Source organism: Aquarana catesbeiana, linkage group LG02 (genome assembly GCF_042186555.1).
Source record: "Aquarana catesbeiana isolate 2022-GZ linkage group LG02, ASM4218655v1, whole genome shotgun sequence".
Taxonomy (NCBI): domain Eukaryota; kingdom Metazoa; phylum Chordata; class Amphibia; order Anura; family Ranidae; genus Aquarana; species Aquarana catesbeiana.
In genome coordinates this window covers 200,657,780-200,677,228 of record NC_133325.1, presented here as the reverse complement: position 1 = coordinate 200,677,228, position 19,449 = coordinate 200,657,780, and the positions used below count along the sequence as shown (strand labels likewise).

General features: G+C 41.5%; 1 protein-coding gene and 1 long non-coding RNA gene across 7 annotated transcripts in view; one reads left to right on the top strand and one right to left on the bottom strand.

Moving 5' to 3' along the window:
- Positions 1–19,449, bottom strand: part of ENOX1 (ecto-NOX disulfide-thiol exchanger 1) — an 855,443-nt gene that overhangs the window by 39,753 nt on the left and 796,241 nt on the right. For all 6 annotated transcript variants that reach the window (XM_073614184.1, XM_073614181.1, XM_073614186.1 and 3 more), the window contains one exon: positions 18,192–18,299. In XM_073614184.1, coding sequence (XP_073470285.1) covers positions 18,192–18,299 — 108 coding nt within the window. The remainder of the gene's footprint in view (positions 1–18,191; positions 18,300–19,449) is intronic.
- LOC141127584 (uncharacterized) overlaps positions 1–19,449 on the top strand; it is a 40,123-nt gene that overhangs the window by 9,392 nt on the left and 11,282 nt on the right. Inside the window, exon 3 of the long non-coding RNA XR_012241566.1 lies at positions 18,833–18,965. This is a non-coding gene — a long non-coding RNA (uncharacterized lncRNA). The remainder of the gene's footprint in view (positions 1–18,832; positions 18,966–19,449) is intronic.

The following is a 19,449-nucleotide window of genomic DNA, read 5'->3' as shown; positions in this document are numbered from 1 at the left end:
GCTTGTTACTGCTGCTGTATCAAGACAGACCTGTGTCTGGAAAGCTGTCTGTCCTGTGTGAGACTACATCCCTGGTGAGGGGGGACTTCGTGTCTGAAGGACTGGGAAGGTTTGAACGGCTACAAGGGCCTGTGAGACCAGAGAAGGGTCTTGGAGGCTGGGAGAGCCGAGGCGACTAGCAAGTCCAAGGGGGACTGAAGGAAGTCTTTAAGTCTGGGGGACAGTAAGCAAACCCAGGGGTCTGGAGAATCCTGTTGAGGCCAGGATTAGGCCGGTTCAGCAGGGAACTGTAAGGCAAAGTAAGCCTAGGAGCCAGGAGGCTTGGCATTTTCAGTTGTATGAATTTACTGGAGAAGAACCCCTGTGTGGGAAATCCTGTGTATAAACTTTTATTTTGTTCCTGTTAATAAAAACGGACTGCCATGCCCTCAAACCTGATAACTGACTGCTGTGGACTCACTACGTGAAGATGCATCTACCACTGAGCTAAACACCCGAATATCACAATATATAATTTTGGCTGCCAGTTATGAGCACTGAGAAAATACAGAGTGGCCTAAAAGCCTGGCACTTCTTTTTTTTCTGTAAGGGGGAGAATAAAAGTAACTATAAAAAAATCAAGTCATCTTGGAGAGGTAAAGTTACACTTTTGAGTTTCAAAGTTTCATAGATGGTGACAACAATTTCCAACTGACTTTGGATTACAAAGGATGAGGTGGGGGGAATGGGCCATGAGTAAGGTGGGTTGGTGGGATGCTCTGGGAGTGAGATGAATGGAGGGATGTATTGTGAGGTGGAAAGTGCGGTAGGGGGTGAGGTGGATGGAGAGATACATTGGTGGTGGTGGGTGACGTGTTGTGAGGCGGAGAGGAGGTGGATGGGTGAGAGGGCTGTGCTGTGAACTGGGGAGGTGCAGTAGAGGAGAGGGGTGTGCCATGAGCTGAGGGGGAGGGGTGAGGTGGGTTGGAGGCATGTGCTGTAACTCCCTAGCCCTCCTGCAGCCCTTTGCCATCAGCTCCCTGACTCCTCTGCTGCCTTCATGCAGCTTACTAGTCCTTGGATGAGGTAGCTGCATTAGTTTTTTTTCCTCCTGGTAATCCTGTGCATAACACACTTTCTGTCTTAGACTGGCTATGCTCACTCCACTGTATCTATGGAAGGAGTCATGGTTGTTATCCAGGCTGAACAACATGTCTTTGTCCTCATTTTTATTACATGGGGGGTGGGGGAATTAGTAGTTAAAGCGGGGTTCCACCCAAATTTTGCACAATATCTGTATGTATTCTCTTCCTTGCCTAGATGCTGACATGCCGTTTAAAAAAATTTAAATCGCCGTAATTACCTTTTATTTTTCTATTCTTCTTTGCACTTCCTGGTTCTCCTCCCGTGGGAGTAGGCGTGTTTCTAGCCTCTCCCAGACTCCTGGGAGCTAGTCTCAGGCTTCCCAGGATGCCACTGAGCATGTGCGGGAATGAGCGGTGAATGCTGGGAGCACAGCATTCACCACATCCAGGAAATAAATGCTTGTGGGCTTCAAATGCCCACAATGAAGATGGAAACCGCCTGCAGTGAATAATATAAGTTATTCTTTCCGACGAAATCTGACACAGGCGGACATATTACACACAATATGTGAATATGTAATGCTGAGAAGAAAAGTTTGTGAATGAACTAAAAAAAAAAAAAAAACGATAGATAGGTGGACCCCCGCTTTAATAGAAGGAAGATAATATTGTTTGTGCTTTCAGTTCAGCTCACAGGAAGTGACAAGGACACTGCATTTCTGGCAAAATCAACAGGAAAAAAAAAAACAGCAACCACATCTAAAGACCAGTAAGCTGCAATATATTAAATGCTTGTTCTTGGGTTTAGATATCCATTAACGTGCTTGCTTTATCCCTTTCTTAGTTGGAGTTTTAAAATTAAAAACCTGGCAGAAGTTTTACGGCCCATTCACACTTATGTGTTTTCACACGCATTAATGCATTTGCAGAGGCGCAAGTTCACTTCTATGCAATGTGTTGTATGTTGGCAAATCCATTTTTTAAAATCCATCATCGGGCCATTAGAGGGACATTTTTTTTTATGGGAATGGGAGTGCATTTATTTTTACAATAAACTAGCATAGGTCTATAAATCAAACTTAATAAATACCAAACTATAAGCCCCTGAAAAGAATGGCCAGAAGCCTTCCTCTTAGGATCAACATTGGAACAGGAGGGGAGAGAACACTTGGATAACCTTCATAGCAAGCCACAGCTCCTTTGTTGTTCAGTCAGAGGTTGGGGTAGGCCCTGGACCCAGATGTATTCCTTAATTCCAATGTAGCCTGTAGAGAGTTTAAGGACCTGTCTGTTCTGTCTGACATAGGAGCCTAGGTTCCAAGACTTGCAGCAGAGAATTACAAATCCTTTAGGAGGTAAACACCAGTCTGCATAGTCGGCCATGGTATTTGAGCTATACATTTAGCTGCCTGCCTGGAGTTTAGCTTTAACTTCGCTCACCTTTTCAAGTGTCCTTAAAATACATGCCAGTGCAGCTGCATTTTTCCTTCTTCACATATCAGCACAGGGCACTATTACAAGGTTACAGTATCAGCAAAGAACATTCTTGTATAATAGAATGAATTCCATAGTGATTTATATATGATTTCCATATCCTATGGGCAAGTTCTGCAATGAAGAGTTTTCTCCTAGCCAATTCCATATGGAACAAAACAAATGGAGGCAGCTGGGTTACACAATTAACACAGGTCGCTGCAGCCTGAGGTCTTCCTGCCACAGCATACAGAGGCTGTACTACCAGGACAGTACTACTCGAAAAGGAGTAAAAACTAATTTCACAAACTCCAGCAATGGATTGTTTGTCTTTATAGAAGAATGACTCTGTGGTTGATATATGACTTATTAAAAAAAAGTGCCAAACACCCAGGAATAATGCATAATTATTTAACTAATTATTATGCTATAACAATAATACAAGCAGTATCATTATATCATTGTAGAAAGGAAGCTAGAAATCCCCTATCTGGTGCAATTTAAACTGTAATTTTGTAGTGCAAGTTAGAAAATGAAAGCAAGAACTCATGAGTAATGGGCTCCATTATGCTTTTCTCTAATTTTCATAAATCAGCTGCACTGTCTACAATTTAAAAATTAAGAGCTACAGCTGTATGCAAAGGTTACACATAGTATTAAGTATAATTGAAAACATACTCAGCCTCTGTATAAAACATAATTTATTCTCACAAATGTTAGTGCACAATTAAAATGTATTCATGGTAATCCTGGGTAACATGTTTGGAGAATTGGCTGTAAGCTTGGTCCTGTTTCTGACTCAGGAGTGCTGACAGTACCTCCTGAGATGCAGAACAGGACCCAGCTGTCAAACTGACAGCCCAACACCACAGATTATACATGGACAGTGATACCCTCCAAAAAACAGTTTTGTTTTTTTTTTAAATAAAGTTTGTTCCTACTGAATTTGTTAATAAATCTTAGGTAACCATAGCGTCCTTTGCATACTACTTTTAGCTATTTTTAAATAGTTGGATTAAAACTTTTTCTTCTTCGAAAGAACTTGCATCTATAAGAGGGCGAGCGTCAATGAGGACGTGATGCTCCTAGGATGGGGGAGGGGCCTGACCGAGCTGCTGAGAGGGAGTGCATGAGGCCGACCTGAAGCCCGGAGGGAGACTAGCGATGTGAGAGGCCGCGGTGTCTCCATAAATGAAAGCCCTTGAACCCCAACGTCATCCAGCATGGGCTCCGGTTTTGAACCAGTGCCGGGTAAAGTAGTTTCAGGCAGCCCCCCCTCCCACTGTCTAGAGAGTATGCAGCCCCTGAATAGCAGAGATTTCCAAACGGGACCCTGAGACCAAGGGGGGTAGTAAGAGGAGAGGCTGGTTGGACACGGAGGAGGCACAGGGCACCTGGAAGTGGGAAGGAGTGGCACTGGAGTGGAACTCGGCAGCTCACGGAGGAGTGGAGGAGAGAGTATGGCGAGCCAGAATAAGGAGAGGAGAAGCGCAGAGCTCAGTGGAAGACAGCTGCTTCCCCCCCCCCTGCTTACACCGACAAGTGTCAGGATTATCTTTTCTTTTTTCTCCTGATACTGCATGTGAATTCCTCTGCTACAGCTAGAAGACTTGGGAGAAATGTTTGGAGGCGAGTGACACAAACCCAGTGACTTGTTGATAATCAGAATTTGAATGACTTAAAGAGACCCAAGGAAGATTTAATCTGTGGTGATATATAACAGAGTGTTACGATTTATGGTTATAGTTACAACAAGGAAAGGATCTGTCTATGAAAGCACCAGTGGACTGTATGTGACATTACATATACTATATACAAGTGCATGTTGGGGAACTGTGATAAACTGCTTTGAAATCATGTGCGAAGCACCCCAGGAAATGAATGATGGGAAACGGTATATGGACTGATTTCCCTGTTGAAACTTCTGATAGTGGCGCAGAAATCAGCTGTGTAACTGACTTGTGATTTCTGAAACAGCTTGTATCCATTCGATTGAGTATAGACAAGCTACTCCTGGTGGAACTTAAATATAGGTGTCACTGTCACCCTTTTTTGTTTTTTCTTTTTTTCTCTCTAAGTCACCCCAAATGTTTCAATGAGATTTATATCACTTATGTGGTGTAAATTTATTTTGCCTCGCTCCTCTCTGAACGTGCTTGGTTAAACCCCCCAAAGAGGGGGTAAATATACCCCTGATTAAAGTGTGTCAGTAGTGGGTACAAGATAACGCTTAAAAAATAAATAACAAAATCAATATGGGAGGTAGATCTACGAAAGGAAGTGAACCAAAAACCCCAAAAGATAATGCTAACAAAAGCATGATTAAGGAAATATTTGACAAGAGAGGGTAGCCCAAAGAGTCCCGGAGTCGAAAAATCAGGAACAGATAAGCAGCATCCAGTGAATAAGGATAAGAAAAAAGCCACTGGAAAAAAAAAAGGTGAGCTTACAGACCCGCCCAGAGTTGATACAAGTACAGAAAGTGAATTAGAAACAAGTAAAATGGAGGAACAGGGGGTGGGGGCCCAAATGCCAACCAAAATAGAAATGGTAGATATGTTCCTGAGACTGGAAACCTTTATCAAAACAGAAATCTCCACACTTCGGGTGGACTTGAGTCAAGTATTGACATGGGTGAAAGAGACGGAAGAAAAAATGGACAAACAAGCCAGAGAATGAATAATTCTAAAAAATCAAGTTAAAGACATGCAATGGGAAAACGGAGAAGGATTCTGTATAAACTAGAAGATCACGAGAACCAAAATAGAAGATAGAACCTAAGAATTTGTGCGCTACCAGAAGAAAGAGGGGAAGGTCTCAGAAAAACTATAAATAAAATATTCAACCCAGTGTTAGACAGAGCAGCGGAGGACTGCCTAAAGATAGAAAGAGTTCATAGGATTAGAAAACCCCAAAACATATCAGCGGACTTACCTCGAGATGTAATAGTAAGATTTAAACTTTTTGAGGAAAAAGCACAAATCTGGGGGAAAATGAGAGGACAACCACCCTTAAAGTATGAAGGTATAGAACTCCAAATATTTACAGACTTGGCGCCAGAGACACTAGCCAGACGAAGACTCCTTAAACCTCTATTAGAGCAAATGCGCACAAAGAACATTAAGTACAGTTGGGGTTTCCCGGCATGTTTAATTGGCCAGAAGGAGGGCAGATCAATAAGATTAAGAGACCCCGAAGAGCTTCTTTGTACTAAACTTGACTTACAAGTACCGATCATTCCAGGGTGGACCGAACAAGATTCTTCATCTTCGACCGAGGGCGATCTGTGGCAGAAATCGCAAGGGGTCGCACGGAAGACCCAACAATAAAATAAAAGCAATTGAATGAAGAATTTTGCATAGATTAAATAGAGTTAGACTATAATTCTACAGTCTCGCAGAGTGTATGCTCTGGACAAATGGTGTTCAAGTATATAGAACAGAATCAGAATGGAATTGGTTAAGGACGGATGAGAAATTTTTCTTGTTGGGGGGGGGGAGTGGAAGTAGTAGGGGATCACCGCTCCAGGTGGAAATGTGGATATAGAACTCTCTTTGGAACTGGAACACCAGGTGCCGGCTAAGCATATAGCAACATGAGGCAAAAAGTAAGTTCTGGACAGCCGCACTCCGGAATGTAGCCTTTATTTGTAAAAAGTCCAACAGATACAAGCCACAGCAAAAAATGGGACAAACAACTGACGCGTTTCACACTTAACAGTGCTTGGTCTTAGCTTTTGTCAACAGTCATTTTTTGGTGTGGCTTGTATCTGTTGGACTTTTAACAAATAAAGGCTATATTCCGGAGTGTGGCTTTCCAGAACTTCCTTTTTGCCTCAGGGGACGGAGTAGTGCTGGGGGGGTTTGGGGGTGGTGGAGGTCCGGGAGGTGTGGGTTGGTCGGGCACTCCTGGCCGTCCCTCCTTCTGGGGGGGGGGGGCGGTTGGGGGTGCAGGTCGGAGTCTCACCCCAGGTTTGGAGAGACACCGGAGGAAACGGAATGCAGTTCCGTCAGTGTCTCGGGGGTCTGAGAGAGGCCAAAGGGGGAGGGATGGTGGGGTTGGGGGGGAGGGCAGGGTGGAGGGTAGATGGGAAGGGTGGGAGGAAGAGGGAGGGAGATGCTTTAGGCGATGGGGGAGGGAGGGCTGGCGCGGGGGGGAAGAGGTACCCCTCAAGAAAGAATGGTAATCACCAGTAGTAGACACCCCTACCGTGGCTGCCACTTGTTGTATTGTGATGGTGCTGGGGTTCTATATATGGGACAGCAGCTCTTTCTGGCGGTATCATATTGGGGTCAAGGAGCAACCAAAATAGTAATTAAGGTAAAGAGGCTAGACAGCAGTATAACGATAGTAAGCATTAGGAGAGTGGAGAAAAAAGGATGACAACAATAAAGTTCTTGACATACAATGTTTGTGGACTGAATACGCCTACTAAGAGACATAAAATTTTGAAAGAGCTAAAACGCTATAGGGCAGAAGTGGCGTTCTTACAGGAGACCCATCTCTCACAGGATACAAATGTGAAATTATTTTCCAAAGACTTCCCGACATGGTATTATGCCAACTCAACAACAAAGAGAGCCAAAGGGGTGGCAATTGGATTTGTCAAGGGGTCGCGGTTCAAATTGGAGGAAAGGATGACTGACCCCAAAGGTAGATAGCTCTTTTTGAAGGGTAGCCCAGGTGAAATGGATTTCACACTGGCGAACATCTATTCCCCCAATAGGAACCCAATAAAATATCTGAATGAGGTTATGGGGAAGTTAATGGACTTCAAGAAAGGAAATGTGATAATGACTGGAGATTTTAATTTTTGTATGGATCCTGGATTGGATAGTACATCCTGCGTGCAAGAGACAAAAAACGTGTCGTTAAAAATGATTACGCAGAAAATGTACCAATACCAAATGTTGGACGCGTAGAGCGCTATGCACCCGATTACACGTTCTACTCCCCTGCGCACGGGACGTACTCCAGAATTGATTACACAATGGTAGATCATAAAGCATTGGAGTTGGTGACTGAAACACATATAGGAATATCTACGCTATCTGACCACTCCCCAGGAAGTATGAAAATGAGAGTAACAGGAATAAAAAAGACCCCCTTATACTTGGCGACTAAATGAAACATTAATACAGGATAAGAAAGATGCAGAAACAGTTAAAAAGGAGATATAACAATATTTCCTAACCAATGATACAAAGAAATATCATATGCTACCCTATGGGAGGCCCACAAAGCCTACATTAGGGGTATCCTTATTGCTATAGGGGCGGGGAAAAAAAAAAAAAAAAAAGAGATCAAAAAACATGAAATTAATAATAGATGAAATATACAGATTTGAACAAGGGCATAAAAAACAAAGAACAACATCAGGAGATATTCCATTCATTAGTAATAAAGAGAGTTGAATTAAAGGACCTCATGGAACAAGAAACGAAAAAGACATTCAATAGAATCTCAAAAGAAAGATATCTATGGGGAAATAAAGCAAGTAAACACCTAGCTAGGATGCTAAAAAAGAAAAAAATCAATAAACTATATAGAAAAAATTCAAAATAAACATGGGGAAATAGTATATAAGACAAAGGAGATAGCGAATATGTTCAAGAGCTACTATGGGGCACTGTATTCAGTAAATCACAAGGGGCAACAGGACATAGACAAATTAGAAAAGATAAAAGAATTCTTAGAGCCAGATCCCCGCAAATATTAAAAAGTGACAGGGCCATGTTAGAAAAACCCATAACAGAGGAGGAAATTAATAAAGCAATACAAGAATCTGCCCCGGGTAAAAGTCCTGGACCCGACGGGTTCACGACTTTCTACCTAAAAAAGTATAAAGAGATCCTGGTACCTAGGCTATGCCAATATATGAACGGACGGGGCGTAGAAAACGAGATGAGTAGAGAGGCCCTGTCGGCCTCAATAACAGTCATTTTGAAGGAGGGGAAAGATGGTACACTTTGTTGAAATTACAGGCCAATATCCCTGCTAAATGCTGATAAGAAATTATATGCAAAAATTCTAGCAACAAGGATGAAAGATCTGATGAAAGATCTAGTACATCCTGACCAAGTTGGGTTTATTCCAGGTAGGGAGGGGAGAGACAACGGAGTGAGAACGTTGCTCCTCCTCCAGAAAATAAAAAATGATGGGTCCCCAGGTCTATTCCTGTCGATAGATGCTGAAAAAAGCATTTGACTGGGGATTCATGATAAAAACATTGGAATCTATGGGAATGGGCGCAAGAATGACCCAGTGGATCAAAGTACTATATAAACAACTGACCGCAACCATAAAAATTAACGGGGCGTCACCCCCCCCCCTTCGAAATGAAAAATAGGACGAGACAGGGGTGTCTCCTGTCTCCGCTACTTTTTGTGTTGGCCCTGAAACCTCTTCTTGCAATGACTCAGTGCAACCCAGATATAAGCGGTATTAGGATAGAAGATGATGAACACAAATTGGCAGCATTTGCTGACGATGTGCTGTTCTACATAACAAATCCCAGGATAACAATACCCAACCTTTTAAAAACACTAAAACAATATGGAGAATTATCACATTTTTAAATAAACCTTAATAAATCTGAGATTCTAAATATAAATATAAGTAAACAGGAAGAACAGAGTTTGCAAAAGGAATTCCAATTTCCATGAAGGAAAGAGGAATTAAAATACCTAGGGGTAAAACTGGCGACATCTCTGAGGAAAATATATAGAGTAAACTATATCCCCTTACTAGATTTAAATAAAAAACGAAATTAAAAAAAATATCAACAAGACCCCTCTCCTGGATAGGGCAAATCAACACGGTGAAGATGATAATACTACCTAAGATTACATACAAGTTTCAAATGCTGCCCATACTATTACCACATTACTATCTTAAAGTACTAAAAACTATAATAATGAAATTTATTTGGCAGAATAAAAAACCTAGAATCTCATTCTCCGTGTTAAAACATGGGAAAAACAAGGTGGCCTAGCAGCCCCCGACATTAAAAAATATTACCACGCTGTGGCGCTACCACGAGTGGTGGAATGGGCAAAGGAGAAAAGTGAAAAACGGTGGGTCAAATTAGAGAGTAATGTGTGGAACATGATTAAGTAATATAATATGGAACTCCCCACAATATAGAGCTTTGGGAGAAAATACTCACGAGATGACACAAAACGCACTTAAAATACCTGATTCACAAACAAAGTAAACGGAAATATAACTCACTTTTTTTGAAAGATAATGATTATTTTAAACTGGGGAAAAGGACAATAGGAGGGAATTGGATAAGAAGTGATAATGCAAAATTGAGAGATATTATTAAAAAGGGGAAAATAAGCACATTTCAAGAGTTACAACAAAACACAGATTTATTGGTGATAAACGAATGGCGTTACCTCCAGTTAAAACATTTTGTAGAGAACTTGCCTCAACCAAGAAGAACAGGTGACGAATTAATGCTGCTTGAGCGGCTATGTACAGCTGTAAATACAAAGAATAATATTTCTCAGCTGTATAAATGATTACTTGCAAGTGAAGAACCGGAGGTACCGCCATTCTTAAAAAAATGGGAAAAAGAATTGGGGTCACGCGGATATAAAAATAATATTGGGAAGATTTTGAAATTAACACATAGCTCTGCCGTAGATATTAAGACGGCTGAAATGAACTATAAGTGCCTGACAAGGTGGTATGCAACCCCAGATAAATTAGGTAAATACCAACCGGAGAAATCCCAGGAGTACTGGCGAGGTTGTAAGGTAGTAGGATCGATGGCCCACCTGTGATGGGACTGTCCCAAAATCAAAAAATACTGGAAAGAGATCCTGCAATTAATAATGGAGATCACTGGAAAAGTACCTGAAGAACCGTGGATATGTCTATTAAATGGAGTAGAGGGTTCAGTAAAACAATACAGAGAATCAATAATTCCCCATTTGTTGAACGTGGCAAAAAGTCTTATACCAAAAAAATGGCAGGACGAAGAAAGCCCCAAGATTCAGGATTGGGTTAATACTATAGAAGTAACATACAATATGGAGGGCCTGAGATTTAGCGTGGACAAACAAAGAGGGGTTGATGGACAAGTGGGAAAGTTGGAAGGAGTTCAAGAAGTCGTGGAAGTATGTTGAGGTAATAACCAGGGGAGACTAGGGGGAACGAGTTGATACCGGTGAAAATAAATAGAACTTACTAAAGTGAGAGGTTGGGCGGGGGGGAGGGTGTGGGGGGGTGAGGGGAAGGTGGGAGGTGGTGAGGTGGGCACTGGGCACTTAAACCCCCCTCCTGCCCAGACCAAATTTCAGCGCTGTCACACTTTGAATGACAATTGCACGGTCATGCAACACTGTAGCCAAATTACATTTTTATCATTTTTTCCCCCAAAAATAGAGCTTTCTTTGGGTGGTATTTAATCACTGATGGGTTTTTTACCGAAAATTTAAAAAAAAAAACAAAAAAAACCTGTTTTATATTTTGTTATAAAATTTTGCAAACAGGTAATTTTTCTCCTTCATTGATGTACGTTGATGAGGCTGCACTAATGGGCACTGATAAGACGGCAATGATGGACACCACTGATAGGTGGCCCTGATGGTTGGCAGCGATGGGCACTGAAGGGTGGCAGTGATGGGCACTGGTAGGTGGCAGTGATAGGCAGCACTGCTAGGTGACACTCATGAGGCACTGATGGGCACCATTGGTGGGCATTGATAGGTGGCACTGATGGGAACAGATGAGGTGGCTGTGGCTCTTCCTCTTTGGGACTGATGTCCCTTTCACAGAAGCCAGTGATCGGCTTTTTTTTTCTCCTCACGCGGACGTGTGAGGAGAAAAAAAAATGATTACCGAACTTCTGTTTACATCACGTGATCAGCTGTCATTGGCTGACAGCTTATCATGTGGTATGGGGCCGGATCGGCGCCTTACTCCGATCTGTGATCAGCTGAGTCTCATTGACTCGGTGATCACATAGCACGCCACACAGGGAGCGTGCAAAGGGGAGGACTTCATATGACGGCATCCCAGCAATGTAGGTGGCCATCATTCGGCTATAGCGTGGAGGCGAGGAGGTTAAAGCCAAACAGACTGTGCACTTTGCAAGTGCAGCTACATTATGCAAGTGCAGTTGCTCCCGAGCTTAGTAAATAAGGTGAAGCTTCACTTTGCAAAGAATACCCAATTACAAGAAAAAAAAAAAAAAAACTGCATTTGTGCACATAATAGGATGATGGAAGTCAGCAGAGGTTAACTTACTAGTTTACCAGTTACTCTGGGGCAACTTTCCTTGCAAAGTGCACAGTCTCTTTACCTTTAGTATAGCAACCCCTCGGTTTTATTTGTACTTAACATCACTATGCCAGAACAAAATCTGCACTTTTGGGAATTTATAAGTTACTTTAGATGCCTGATGGAAGAACAAATTGTGGTTATAATAAAAAAGAAAACCTGGCTGTGTTTTACAATGCTTATTGCTAAATCACTAGTTTAACCACATCCCACTCTCCCTTCAATCCCATACTGTTTTCCATGGACTAAAAAGATGACTAGCCCCAGGGTCAATGGACAGTGTTTCCTGTAATTGACTATGTACCAAGTTGCTAATTATTGGTTGACAATATTCTTAAGGTTTTTTTGCCAGTCCTAATTTGCTGGTAAAGGTATTTACTAACAATTTGCAGATTACCGTTGCCCTCCAACATGATGCAGCATACAGTGTATTTTAACCCTAAACGCAGCAAATAAAAAGGTAAAAAAAACAAAAAACAAAAAAATCAAAAAGACGCCCATAATTACAGTGGTTTGCGAAAGTATTCGGCCCCCTTGAACTTTTCAACCTTTTGCCACATTTCAGGCTTCAAACATAAAGATATAAAATTTTAATTTTTTGTGAAGAATCACCAACAAGTGGGACACAATTGTGAAGTGGAACGAAATCTATTGGATTTAAACTTTTTTAGCAATTAAAAAACTGAAAAGTGGTGCGTGCAAAATTATTCGGCCCCTTTACTTTCAGTGCAGCAAACTCACTCCAGAAGTTCATCGAGGATCTCTGAATGATCCAATGTTGTCCTAAATGACTGATGGTGATAAATAGAATCCACCTGTGTGTAATCAAGTCTCTGTATAAATGCACCTGCTCTGTGATAGTCTCAGGGTTCTGTTGAAAGCGCAGAGAGCATCATGAAGACCAAGGAACACACCAGGCAGGTCCGTAATACTGTTGTGGAGAAGTTTAAAGCCGGATTTGGATACAAAAAGATTTCCCAAGCTTTAAACATCCCAAGGAGCACTGTGCAAGCGATCATTTTGAAATGGAAGGAGTATCAGACCACTGCAAATCTACCAAGACCTGGCTGTCCCTCTAAACTTTCAGCTCAGACAAGGAGAAGACTGATCAGAGATGCAGCCAAGAGGCCCATGATCACTCTGGATGAACTGTAGAGAACTAGAGCTGAGGTGGGAGAGTCTGTCCATAGGACAACAATCAGTTGTACACTGCACAAATCTGGCCTTTATGGAAGAGTGGCAAGAAGAAAGCCATTTCTCAAAGATATACATAAAAAGTCTCGTCTAAAGTTTGCCACAAGCCACCTGGGAGACACACCAAACATGTGGTCCGATGAAACCAAAATCGAACTTTGCAAAACGATATGTTTGTCGTAAAAGCAACACAGCTCATTACACTCAACACACCATCCCCACTGTCAAACATGGTGGTGGCAGCATCATGGTTTGGGCCTGCTTTTCTTCAGTAGGGACAGAGAAGATGGTTAAAATTGAGGGGAAGATGGATGCAGCCAAATACAGGACCATTCTGGATGAAAACCTGTTGGAGTCTGCAAAAGACCTGAAACTGGGACGGAGATTTATCTTCCAACAAGACAATGATCCCAAACATACAGCAAAATCTACAAAGGAATGCTTCACAAATAAACGTATCCAGGTGTTAGAATGGCCAAGTCAAAGTCCAGACCTGAATCCAATCGAGAATCTGTGGAAAGAGCTGAAAACTGCTGTTCACAAACGCTCTCCATCCAACCTCACTGAGCTCGAGCTGTTTTGCAAGGAAGAAAGGGCAAGAATTTCAGTCTCTCGATGTGCAAAACTGATAGAGACATACCCCAAGCGACTTGCAGCTGTAATCACAGCAAAAGGTGGCTCTACAAAGTATTAACGCAAGGGGGCCGAATAATTTTGCACGCCCCACTTTTCATTTTTTTATTAGTTAAAAAAGTTTCAAAAATCCAAAAGATTTCGTTCCACTTCACAATTGTGTCCCACTTGTTGGTGATTCTTCACAAAAAATAAAAATTTTATATCTTTATGTTTGAAGCCTGAAATGTGGCAAAAGGTTGAAAAGTTCAAGGGGGCCGAATACTTTCGCAAGCCACTGTAGGCAGCCTAACTGCATTACCTTATTAAAAATGAAGATTTAATCAGGCTTTAAATGGACAGCAGAAGTCATCATACTGCCTAAGTGGAGTAATTCTGACATTACAGATGTGGCAAACAAGACAGAAGCCAAGGGTAAGGTGCTCAAAATCTGAATCACACGAGTACTGAGACCTTGCAGTGGCTTACATGAGTTTGCAGATATACCTGGGCCTTATCTGCCTACTGATCTTAGTCTATTGCAGTATATCCTTATATCTTTTAGAAAATTAAGTGAGTTTGAGTCTGAAAATATAAAAATGATGGCAGTGAGATCTCGCAGCTTAAGTATCTAAATGCCTTGAAAAAGTATTCATACCCCTTGAATTTCCCACATTCTGTCATGTTACAACCAAAAACGTAAATGTATTTTATTAGGATTTTATTTTATAGACCAACACAAAGTGACACATAATTGTGAAGTGGAAGGAAAATCATAAATGGTTTTCAAAATATTTTTACAAATAAATATCTGAAAAGTGTGGTGTGCATTTGTATTCAGCACCCTTTACTCTGATACCCCTAGCTAAAATCCAGTTGAACCAACTGCCTTTAGAAGTCACCCGATTAGTAAATAGAGTCCATCTGTGTGTAATTGAATCTCCGTATAAATACAGCTGTTCTTTGAAGCCCTCAGAGGTTTGTTAGGGAACCTTAGTGAACAAACAGCATCATGAAGGCCAAAGAACACACCAGACAGGTCAAGGATGCAGTTGTGGAGAAGTTTAAAGCAGGGTTAGGTTATAAAAAAATATCTCAAGCTTTGAACATCTCACAGAGCACTGTTCAATCCATCATCCGAAAATGGAATGAGTATAGCACGACTGCAAACCTACCAAGACATGGCCCTCCAAATAAACTGACAGGCCGGGCAAGGAGAGCATTAATTAGCAAAAAAAGCCATGGTAACGCTGGAGGAGCTGCAGAGATCTACAGCTCAGGTGGGAGAATCTGTCCACAGGAGAATTATTAGTCATGTACTACACAAATCTAGCCTTTATGGAAGAGTGGCCAGAAGAAAGCCATTGTTGAAAGAAAGCCATAAGAAGTACCGTTTTCAGTTTGCAAGAAGTTATGTGGGGGACACAGAAAACGTGGTAGAAGGTGCTCTGGTCAGATGAGACCAAAATTGAACTTTTTGGCCTAGAAGCAAAAAGCAATGTGTGGTGGAAAACTAACGCTGCATATCACCCTGAACACACCATCCCCACCTTGAAACATGGAGCATCATGTTGTGGGGATGCTTTGCTTCAACAGGGACAGAGAAGCTGGTCAGAGTTGATGGGAAGATGGATGGAGCCAAATACAGGGCAATCTTAGAAGAAAACCTGTTAAAGTCTGCAAAAGACTTGAGACTTGGGCGAAGGTTCACCTTCCAGCAGGACAACAACCCTAAACATACAGCCAGAGCTACAATGGAATGGTTTAGATCAAAGCATATTCATGTGTTAAAATGGATCGGGCAACGTCCAGACCTAAATCCAATTGAGAATCTGTGGGCAAAAATGTCACTCTCTAGATGTGCAAAGCTGGTAGAGACATACCCAAAAAGATTTGCAGCTGTAATTGAAGCGAAAGGTGGTTCTACAAAGCATTTACTCAGGGAGGCTGAATACAAATGCACGCCACACTTTTCAGATATTTAATTGTAAAAAAAATGTGAAAACCATCATTTTCCTTCCACTTCACAATTATGTGGCACTTTGTGTTGGTCTATTACATAAAATCCCAATAAAATACATTTACATTTTTGGTTGTAACATGACAAAATGTGGAAAATTTCAAGGTGTATGAATACTTTTTCAAGGCCCTGTACATCATGTGCTTTTGAATATTGGTCATATTCGTATGTAGCTGCTTCTTGTTACATTTTGGGTTAGCGCAGTGTCATATATATTTTTCAGCTGTAATGTATTGCCAGATCCTGGGAATATACATCAAAAAATAATTTTAAAAAACGGCGTGGGCCCCCCTCTCCTGAACCATACCAGGACACATGCCCTCAACATGGGGAGGGTGCTTTAGGGTCCTTCCCAAAGCACCTTGTCCCCATGTTGATGGGGACAAGGGCCTCATCCCCACAACCCTGGCCATTGGTTGTGGGGGTCTGCGGGAGGGGGGCTTATCGGAATCTGGAAGCCCCCTTTAACAAGGGGGCCCCCAGATCCTGCCCCCCCATGTGAACAGGCATTGGGTACGTTGTACCCCTACCCATTCACCAAATAAAGTGTTAAAAAAGCAAAAAAGACAAGAGACAGTTTTTGACAATTTCTTTATTAAAAAAAAAAAAAGTGTCCCACGATGTAAATCCATCGTTAATCACGGCGTCCGATGGTCCAGAGAAAAGAAAACGGAAAAACTCCGCCTCCATGGGAGGCATCCCACAACCGCCATCTTTTCGCTTTGACAGCTGTTATATAGGCAAGGGCGGGGCCCCCCAGTGATGTAAATGGGTGACTCCGCCCCCTCTGTCACATGACATCAGAAGGGGGCAGGGTCACCCAGTTACATCACTGGATGGCCCTCGTTCTTGGCTATATAATAGCTGTCACTGTGAAAAGACAGCAGTCGGCGGGACGCCTCCTATCGAAGTGGAGCTTTTTTTTTCTATTTTTCGGGTCTGTCTGCGCCATTGCTGAAGAAGGAAGGACATCGCGGGACACTTTTTATTTTTTTTTTTTAACAAACGAATTGTCAGAAACCGCCTCTTGTCATTTTTACTTTTATGACACTTTTTTGTGAATGGGTAGGGGTAAAATGTACCCCATACCCATTCACATGGGGGGCGGGATCTGGGGGCCCCCTTGTTAAAGGGTGCTTCCAGATGCCGATTAGCCCCCTGCCCGCAGACTACCACAACCATCGGGCAATGGTTGTGGGGATTAGGTCCTTGTCCCCATCAACATGGGGACAAGGTGCTTTGGGGGGGACCCCAAAGCACCCTCTCCATGTTGCTGCCATGAGGCCTGGTATGGTTCAGGAGGGGGGGCGCTCTCTCGTTCCCCCATTCTCTTCCTGCGGCCTGCCACGTTGCAGGCTCAGATAAGAATCTCGTATGGATTTGGGGGGAGACCCTCACGCCATTTTTTAAAAACAATTTGGCATGGGGTTCCCCTTAAAATCCATACCAGACCTGAAGTGCCTGGAATAGATTTTGTGGGGACCCCACGCCATTTAAAAAAAATTTTGGCGCAGGGTTCCGCCACTTCAATACACTGGAATAGATTTTGTGGGGACCCCACGCCATTTAAAAAAAGATTTTGGCGCAGGGTTCCCCCACTTCAATACACTGGAATAGATTTTGTGGGGACCCCACGCCATTTAAAAAAAAATTTTGGCGCAGGGTTCCCCCACTTCAATACACTGTTATATAAACTACACTGCCTGCATTGACTGAATATAGAGTCTACACTGAATGTAGAGTATATATATATATATATATATATATATATATATATACACACACACACATACACATACATATACATACACACACTAGACTGTATATATATATATATATATCAAATACACTGCCTGCACTGACTGAATATAAAGTCTACACTGAATATTTAGTTTATTCTAAATACAGAGTATATATGTATATTCATACAATGCTTACAAATCCATACAATGCTTTGCTAGCTTTCTAAATAATATACACACACATGACTATATATATGGGGCATTCCGCAGTGCTCGAATTCCCCGCAAACGTCCCATATGTTTGGTTTGTTTTAGAACAACTTACGTTCGACTCGAACTGCGGGCTCATCCCTATATATCACTTATGGGAAGGCTTCCTATTCTTCACTAAGGTAACCATTGCTTTTTCTGAAATATGACAACACTACTTTTCTCAGTTACTGATTAGACCAGGGGTCTTCAAACTATGGCCCTCCAGTTGTTCAGGAATTACAATTCCCATCATGCCTAGTCATGTTTGTGAATGTCAGAGTTTTACAATGCCTCATGGGTGTGTAGTTCTGCAACAGCTGGAGGGCCGTAGTTTGAGGATCCCTGGATTAGACTAACAGTATATGAAAAAAGGCAATAGAATGGCCAGTACAGAAATGCATGTAAAATGCAGCACCTTCTATACAGCTTTGTTCTGCAATGCTGAATTTCTCTAACAAAATACATTCTCCAGTTTGCATAATAATGATCGTGTACAATTTACCGCTTAGCAGCACACGTCTTAGTTTGGTTCTGACTCACCTGTTCCTTGAGAACATTCACTAAGGCTTGTGCATGCGTTTGTTCTTCCTTGGCTTTCTCTAGTTCACTCTTCTTGGTGTTTAACTCCTCCTGCATTGCTATTAATTGCTAAAAACAAAAGCCAAACAGAAAAAGTTATTACGATTTCATGCAAATCCATACAATGCTTTGATAGCTTTCTAAATTGTTAGTTTTTCGGTTCACTAGCATTTCATTCAAATTAATTTGTGTGTTTTTCTGAGTGTGAAAGAAACAGTATTGTGCATTTAAATGTTCCATCTTTAGGACTTCCTTCCAGCAAATATGATTGAAAACGCCAACATGTACAAAGCTAATCACTCTGCATACTTACCTAATAGTAATTTCCCATTTTCGCTATACGGTAAGATGTTAAAATATATGTAAAGCCCATGTATCCAAAGTGATTTACAGATGTCTTTACTGCTCAAAGCAACCAAACAGGTAAAGACTTACATTTTTAATACTCTTTTAAAAAAAAAATAATAAAGAATGTTAGTGGTTGTTGTTGGCATTTTAGACATGTTTCAGATTTTATGTTTATTGGCCAATTCCAGACAAAAACATTTTGTAACTTTGGACATGGTGGGGAAAAGGTTTAACTTCTGTCACTGTTATTTCAGATAAAAACATACATACTTATTAAGAGATGAACTATCATATTCCCGGGCTGATCTTTGTTATAACAGGAAATAATGGGGAACCCAATTTATATTTCCATCAATCAGCTTTTCAGAAGGATTTGTAAGTATATATGTAAGTATTTAATGAGGGTAATAATCTAAAAATCATTACAAGCCATTGTATACATTGATAACAGTAATGATCATCAATATTAAATATATTTTAAAGTAGTCATTTCTTATCAGATTATCAGGTACTTTGACTTTTTTGCTTTATCAGCATACTACTGCAGACTAAACCTCTATAATCCTACAAATCGTTCCTTTGCTGTCACATCTGCCGACATAAAATGCAGTGAATAGCATATCTGTTTAGGGATCCATGTTGTATGTATGAAAGGTCAAAATTCTGAGCTCGAGAAAAAAAAAAATGAATATATTTTTGCTGAGACTGTAAACTGTTTTCCCTTGGGAAATAATGAAATCAAAATTAACCAGACATCCAGATGCAAAAAACTGGTATAGCAAACAAGACAGATATATCATGGACACCCTGCTTGTGATGTATTTATTAATCATCCAAGAGGGCATCTACTCTAGCAAACAGCTACCCCTCA